The 7,720-nt window shown below is 51.7% G+C and overlaps 1 protein-coding gene across 1 annotated transcript in view; it reads right to left on the reverse strand.

Moving 5' to 3' along the window:
* Positions 1-510: 510 nt before the first annotated feature.
* LOC122547839 (diacylglycerol O-acyltransferase 2-like) overlaps positions 511-7,720 on the reverse strand; it is a 28,794-nt gene continuing 21,584 nt past the window's right edge. The window contains exons 2-5 of the mRNA XM_043686414.1: positions 7,226-7,333; positions 6,979-7,049; positions 2,463-2,667; positions 511-689 (exon numbers count right to left, since the gene is read on the reverse strand). Coding sequence (XP_043542349.1) covers positions 511-689; positions 2,463-2,667; positions 6,979-7,049; positions 7,226-7,333 — 563 coding nt within the window. The remainder of the gene's footprint in view (positions 690-2,462; positions 2,668-6,978; positions 7,050-7,225; positions 7,334-7,720) is intronic.

Consider the following 7,720-nt stretch of genomic DNA (forward strand, 5'->3'; position numbering starts at 1 on the left):
TCACTGAGGGAGAAGAGAGTATCCTACCTGGGTGTGTGGTGTGGTAGAGGTAAGACACACTTACATGTGTGTAGCCCCTGTCGTTATCTCTGGGCATGACAGATCCCAGGACGTTGGCCAGTGTGAAAGTGGAGCCATAAAGTTGCGCACAGCACGATCCTGTGCCATGATGAGGGGAAGTTTCTCTGATTGGGGCAGTGCGGGGTGGTGGGTGTACCACCCTCAAGATTGTGTCAAGGGAGTCATTCTACCCTTAGAGGAGTGTGCAGAATGACCCATCCTGTTGTTTGGGGGTGGGGTGTGGTGGGTGTTCGACTGAGTGAGCTGGTGGGACTTCCCGCTGTTGGTCTCAGTACCACCTGCGGGGGAGGGGATGTGGCAAAACCCACTCCTTCCTCCTTGAGGACGATCAAGGTCAAGTGAGGGGTGTGACACACCCTATAGTAGAGCAGCCTGGGCGAGACCTTGTGGGGAGACTGGGGGTGGGGATTGGGTGGTGGGGTGGTTGACCTACCCATGCCTCAGTGCCAGTCGGATAAAGCCCATCCTGTCCTTCAGTAGGACGGAGTGATCTCCTGGTGTGCCTGCCATCGATTCTGCCGCCCCTCCCACCACAATGATCACGGCGTTGCCCGTGCCGCGCTCCGACAGGATGTGGCCTAGGCTCGACCTGCTGACAGAGCACCCTCCTGTGGAAGGGGAGGGCAGAGAGAGAAAGGGGTGGGGGTGGAGATCAGTAAAATCCACTTTGAACCAATGACCAGGCTCCAAATCTGACCCCTGACCTTCGACTTTGACCGCCAAACCCACCCAGGACCTCGACATTGCCCATCTCTGGTTTAGATTAGATTAGATTAGATTATTTACAGTGTGGAAACAGGCCCATCGACCAACTCCCATCCAACTGTCCATCCCAGCCTCCCATTCTGACCCATATGTGACTCCAGGCTCACAACCATCTGTGACTTACATTGGCTAGCACTGCTGCCTCACGGCGCCAGGGACCTGGGTTCGATTCCAGCCTCAGGTGACTGTGTGGAGTTTACACATTCTCCCCGTGTCTACGTGGGTTTCCTCCGGGTGCTCTGGTTTCCTCCCACAATTGCTTAGGGTGGATTGGCCATGCTAAATTGTCCCATAGTGCCCAGGGATGATGTGCAGGTTAGGGTGGATTGGCCGTGCTAAATTGTCCCATAGTGCCCAGGGATGTGCAGGTTAGGGTGGATTGGCCGTGCTAAATTGTCCCATAGTGCCCAGGGATGTGCAAGTTAGGGTGGATTGGCCATGCTAAATTGTCCCATAGTGCCCAGGGATGTACAGGTTAGGGTGAATTAGCCGTGGGGCAATGCAGGGTTACTGGGATAGTGTCAGGGTGTGGGATGCTCGTCAGATCTTCAGTATGGACTCAATGAGCTGAATAGCCTCTAATACATCTTCTGCAATCATCCGTTGACTGTCCCCTGTCCTAACCCAGTCCCATTGCCCACTGTCCTTGGTTCCTGCTCTGTCCATGGCGTCAGTTAAGAGTCACCTAATTGAGTCTGGAGTTACGTGTAGGCCAGACCAGGTCGGGAAAGTAGATCTCCTTCCTTGAAGGACTTTAGTGACCCAGAGGGAGGGTTTCCCTGATAATCCGTGTGTTTGCTTAATATGTCCAAATTTTGACCGTTTTATCTACGCGGTCAAGTTGGAGTTTCCAAAATGAGTAATTCCCCTCCAGACTCCCCAATGCCTATCCCACCATCAGCAAGGCACAAGTCAGGAGTGTGAGGGAATACTCCCCACTTGCCCTGGATGGTGGGCAGTTTCAACAGCACTCAAGAAGCTCAACACCATCCAGGGGCAAAGCTGGATTGGCACCCAAAAAATATCCATTCCGTGCCGTGTCTAATTGAGAAGGTGGGGGGTGAGCTGCCTTCTTGACCCACTGCAGTCCCGTGTGGTGTAGGGACACCCACACAGCACCCTGTGAGAGGAAGTTCCGGGATTCTGACCCAGCGACACTGAGGGAACGGCCAATATATTTCCAAGACGGGATGGGGAGAGGGGAACGTACAGGGGAGGCTGGTGTACCCATGTATCTGCTGCCCTCGTCCTTCTAGGTGGAGGTGGTCGTGGGTTTGGAAGGTGCTGTCTGAGGATCTTGGGTGAATTTCTGCAGTGCGTCCTGTAGATGGTACACACTGCTGCGATTGAGCATTGGTGGGGGAGGGAGGGGATGTGATGCCAATCGAGTGGGGGCTGCTTTGTTCCTGGATGCTTCTTGAGTATTTCTGAAGCTGCTCCCACCCAGGGGCAAGTGGGGAGTATTCCCTCACATTCCTGACTCGGGCCTTGTATTCCTGGAGCTGCACCCACCCGGATATGGTGCCAATCGGTTGGCGGTTTTGTGGGTGGGAGGGACAGCGTAGGGAGGCGACAGCTTGAAGTGGGTGAGGTGGCAATGGGACTGGCACCCTTACCCCCGCTGAGCAGGTAGTCTCTGAAGATGGGCAGGCGGAAAAGTCCGTTCAGGGTGGCCTGGTGAGGGGTAATGCCAGGGAACATTCTGGAGAAGCTGGTTGCCTCTGTGCAGAAGTTACAGAAGGTGCCGAAGCACATTATCCCATGGGGGTGTGAGCCAAAGACATAGTTCCTCTTGGGGTCCAGGTCGGCCATTTTCACCATCTGCAAAAAAAAAAAGGTTCAGTGGATTGGACAGGGAAGTCCACCCCTTGGAGGCGTCCTGAGCTCTCTCACAGCAATGTCGTACGTGCATGTCATTACGATTCGCTCGCTCAGCCACGTTCATTCGAATATATGCAGACACCTCCACAATCTCTGCTCTCCTCTGATTCTGACCTGCCATCGAGTCATCCAGCATGGAAAAAGGCCCTTTGCTCCAACTCGCCCATGCCAACCAGATATCCCAACCCAGCCTAGTCCCACTTGCCAGCACTTGGCCAATATCCCTCGAAAGCCTTCTAATTCATGAACCCGAGTCGAAGAGTGTGGCACTGGATAAGCCCAGCAGGACATGCGGCATCTGAGGAGAATTGACGTTTCAGGCATAAGACCTTCCTCATATTCCTGATGAAGAGCTTATGCTGGAAATGTCGATTCTCCAGCACTTCAGATGCTGCCTGACAGGCTGCGCTGTTCCAGCATCACACTCTTGACTCTGATCTCCGGCATCTGCAGTCCTCACTGTCTCCTCTATTCATATTCCCATCTGGATGCCTTTTAAATGTTGCAATTGTACCCGCCTCCACCACTTTCTCTGGCAGCTCATTCCATTCACGCACCACCCTCTGTGTGAAAAAGGTGCCCCTCAGGTCCCTTTCAAATATTTCCCCACTCACCTTAAACCTCTGCCCTCTAGTTTTAGATTTCCCGACCCTGAGGAAAAGACCTTGTCTATTTACCCTATCCATGCCCCTCATGATTTTATAAACCTCTATAAGGTCACCCCTCAGCCTCCGCGCTCCAGGGAAAACAGCACCACTCTAATCTTGCCAGAGGAAGTGGTGGAGGCTGGTACAATGGCAACAGTTAAAAGGCATCTGGTTGGGTTTATGAATAGGAAGGGTTTAGAGGGAACAGAAACAAAAATTGCTGGAAAAGCTCAGCAGGTCTGGCAGCATCCGAGTTAATGTTTACAGGTCCAGTGCCCCTCCTTCAGAACGAAGGTTTGGAGGGATAGGGGCCTAACCCAGGCAGGTGGGAGTAGTTCAGTTTGGGATTATTGCTGCCATGGACTGGTTGGGTCCAAAGGTCTGTTTGCGAGCCGTGTGACTCCCACTGAGAGGCAGAATGAATCGTTTCTTTTTTTCCCAACGAGTAGTTAGGGTGTGGAATACAGCCTGCTGGTGATAAGCTCAGATCAAACCTTCAAGAGGGACTTTGGGGGATCTGGGTGGATGGTGATAAGGGGGTAAATGGTAGGAGATTAACACTGAGTTCCAAATGCTCAGAGGAACAGACTTAATGGGCTGGATGGTTTTGGCACCATGATTCCTAAAATTCTGTTTTGATTCCGTTCACCAGCTCCAAAGGTTTCTACTAATCTGGTTTGACCTGCGGACTGTGGAAATGCAGATCTGTCTCTCGTTGGAAACAGTCACTAGCTGCCAAGAATCAAAGATCATTAAGCTCTTATTGAGCTGAACAAAGGTCACTATTCATTAACCCTGTTCTAAACTGCACGCTCTGCAATTTCACAATCTTCTGACTGGTATGTTCCCATCGATAACTTGCTTTATCTTGGTTTTATCTGCGTCTCGCTGTCTGAGCCCAGCATTTATTGCCCGTCCTGAACTGCCCCCTTCAGAAGATGGGGGTGAGCTGCCTTCTTGACCCACTGCAGTCCCATGTGGTGTAGGGACACCCACACAGCGCCCGTTAGGGAGGGAGTTCCTGGATTCTGTCCCAGTGACACTGAAGGAACGGCCGATATATTTCCAAGTTGAGATGGTGAGGGGCTCGGAGGGGAATTTGCAGGGGGTGGTGTTCCCATGTATCTGCTGCCCTTGCCCTTCCAGATGGAAGTGCTCATGGGTTTGGAAGGTGCTGTCTGAGGAGCTTGGTGTGCTGCTGCAGTGCATCTTGTAGATGGTACACTGCTGCTACTGAGCGTTGGTGGGGGAGGGAGGGGATGCTTGTGGATGTGGTGCCAATCAGGTGGGGGCTGTTTTGCCCCTGGATGGTGTTGAGCTTCTTGAGTGTTGTCGGAGCTGCCCCCATTCAGGGGCAAGTGGGGATTATTCCCTCACACTCCTAGACTTGTGCCGTGTGGATGGTGGACAGGCTTTGGGGAGTCAGGAGGTGAGTTACACGCTGCAGGATTCCCAGCCTCTGACCTGTTGTTGGAGTCATAGAGATGTACAGCACGGAAACAGACTCTTCGATTCAAGTCGTCCATGCCGACCAGATAGCCCAACCTAATCTAGTACCATTTGCCAGCATTTGGTCCTTATCCTCTAAACCCTTTCTATTTAAATACCCATCCAGATGCCTTTTAAATGTCGTAATTGTACCAGCCTCCACCACTTCCTCTGGCAGCTCATTCCATACATGTACCACCCTCTGTGTGAAAAGCTGCCCCTTAGGTCTCTCTTAGATCTTTCCCCTCTCACCCTAAACCTATGGCCCTCTAATTCTGGATTCCCCCACCCCATGGAAAAGACATTGTCTACTTATCCTATCTATGCCCTTCATGATTTTATAAACCTCTATAAGGTCACCCCTTTAGCCTTCGACACTCCAGGGAAAACAGAGTAGGATCAAGGAAAATCCTAATGATTCCACAGGTATGTCAGGAATAAAAGAAAGACTACAGTAAGATTAGTGCCATCAATGACAGTAGTGGGAAGTTGATAAGGTTAGATGGACTTCAGATTGGTTCCACAGGTCGGTGCAACATTGAGGGCCGAAGGGCCTGTACTGCACTGGAATGTTCAATGTTTGATCTGAGTACTGGCCTATGTTCAGGCTCTGGGAAGTGTTGCTGAACAAAGAGACCTTGTAGGGCAGGTTCATAGCTCCTTGAAAGTAGAGATTCGGGTAGATAGGATAGTGAAGAAGACGTTTGGTATGCTTTCCTTTATTGGTCAGAGCATTGACTACAGGAGTTGGGAGGTCATGTTGCGGCTGCGGCTGTACAGGACATTGGTTAGGTCACTTTTGGAATACTGCGTTCAGTTCTGGTCTCCCTGCAGTCGGGAGGATGTTGTGAAACTTGAAGGGGTTCAGAAAATGTTGGAGGGTTTGAGCAAAAGGGAGAGGCTGAATAGGCTGAGACTGTTTTCCCAGACCATTGGAGGCTGAGGGGTGACCTGATAGAGGTTTATAAAATCATGAGGGGCATGGGTAGGGTAAATAGACAAGGTCTTTTTCCCCAGGGTCGGGGAAACTAGAGGGCATAGGTTTAAGGTGAGAGGGGAAAGATATAAAAGGGAACTAAGGGACAACTTTTTCATGCAGAGGGTGGTACGTACATGGAATGAGCTGCCAGAAGTGGTGGAAGCTGGTACAATTACAGCATCTGGATGGGAATATGAATAGAAAGGGTTTAGAGGGATATGGGCTAAGTGCTGGCAGGTGGGACTAGATTAGGTTCGGATATCTGGTCGGGATGGATGAGTTGGACCGAAGAGTCTGTTTCCATGCTGTACATCTCTATGACATCTGGACAGGTAAATGAATAGGAAAGGTTTTGAGGGATATGGGCCAAGTGCTGGCAAATGGGACTGGATTAATTTCGGATATCTGGTCGGCATGGACAGGTTGGATCAAATGGGCCAAAGACCTTCGACACCACCGTGTGCACTCCGTACCCCTGTTCCTGCTCTTACCCCTGTTCACTGCAGTTTGCACTTTAATCGATTAGATTCCCCACAGGCCATTTGGCCCAACAATTCCTCAATGACCCTCCGAAATGAACCACCCAGATCCATTTCCCTCTGACTAATGCACCTAACACTATGTGACAAATTAGCACGGCCAATCCACCCTAACCTGCACATCCCTGGACACTATGGGACAATTTAGCACAACCAATCCACCCTAACCTGCACATCCCTGGGCACTATGGACTGTGGGAGGAAACCGGAGCACCCGGAGAAAACCCTCACAGACGCGGGGAAGAATGTGCAAACTCCACACCGACAATTGCTCGAGGCTGGTATCGAACCTAGGTCCCTGGTGCAGTGAGGCAGCTGTGCTAACCACTGAGCCACTGTGCCACCAAGTAGATCCAGACAGGCGAGATATGGAGTTGTGGACAATCTAGAAGATCCTGCCCCCGGTCTTTGAGACTCTAGCAAGTATAGCCTGAACAGATTGGAGTTCTCTTCCTTCAACCTGACCACCCCAGGCACTGCCAAATCTGGCTAAATTTCTCCTGCAGGCTCTGCCCCTGTCAATCTGAGCTAAACCTGCCGCAGATCTGTTGAATTCCGGGATGGGAGGGAGATGGTAAACTGGAAGTGGAAAACGCACCGAGATGGGGAAGTAGTCACGCATGTATCTCCACACCGTCCAGTTCCTGACCCACTGTGACCTCCGACCTCCTGGGGGGGAAGAAGAGAGCGAAACGAAGATTGACTGGCGATCGGGAAAAACATTCCAACAGGACTGGCTCTGTGGGAATCCGCGTGGGAGTGTGGATATCGGGTTTGGTGGTGATGCCTGCTGCAGTGGGATAGCCCCAGCCGCTCATTCGCGTGGTAAAGCAGGATGGTTTTACCTCTTTCCGGGGTATGACGGTCAATGGTTAGCCAAGCCAGGTACAGGGCTGCAAGAGGCCAGAAGCGAGTCAGGAGGAGGTACCCAGTTAGGAGGCTGCAGAATATACCTGGACAGAGATCGGAGACCGTCAAACCACAAGCTCTAGTAGCAGCAGGTCATTCAGCCCATCAACTCTGCTTCTCCTGTTCAAGGGCCGGTCATCCCTGACTGCCACTGTCCTGCCTTTTCCCCTTGATTCCCTCCCTGGTTCAGAATCTGTCTCAGCTTCGAATGCACTTATGTTCCCACAGATTCCCTCTCCTCGGAGAGAAGGAATTCCTCCTGCACTCTGTCATTAATGGGTGAGCCCTTATTCTGAGATGCTGGCCCTCTCTGGTCCTAGACTCTCCCACACAAAGGGTAACAACCTTCCCACATCCCCTCACCCCTGTCTATTTCCACATCCCCCCGTCTATTTCCACCCCCCCGTCTGTTTCCACATCCGCCCCGTCTA

Source organism: Chiloscyllium plagiosum, unplaced genomic scaffold (assembly GCF_004010195.1).
Source record: "Chiloscyllium plagiosum isolate BGI_BamShark_2017 unplaced genomic scaffold, ASM401019v2 scaf_1494, whole genome shotgun sequence".
Classification (NCBI taxonomy): domain Eukaryota; kingdom Metazoa; phylum Chordata; class Chondrichthyes; order Orectolobiformes; family Hemiscylliidae; genus Chiloscyllium; species Chiloscyllium plagiosum.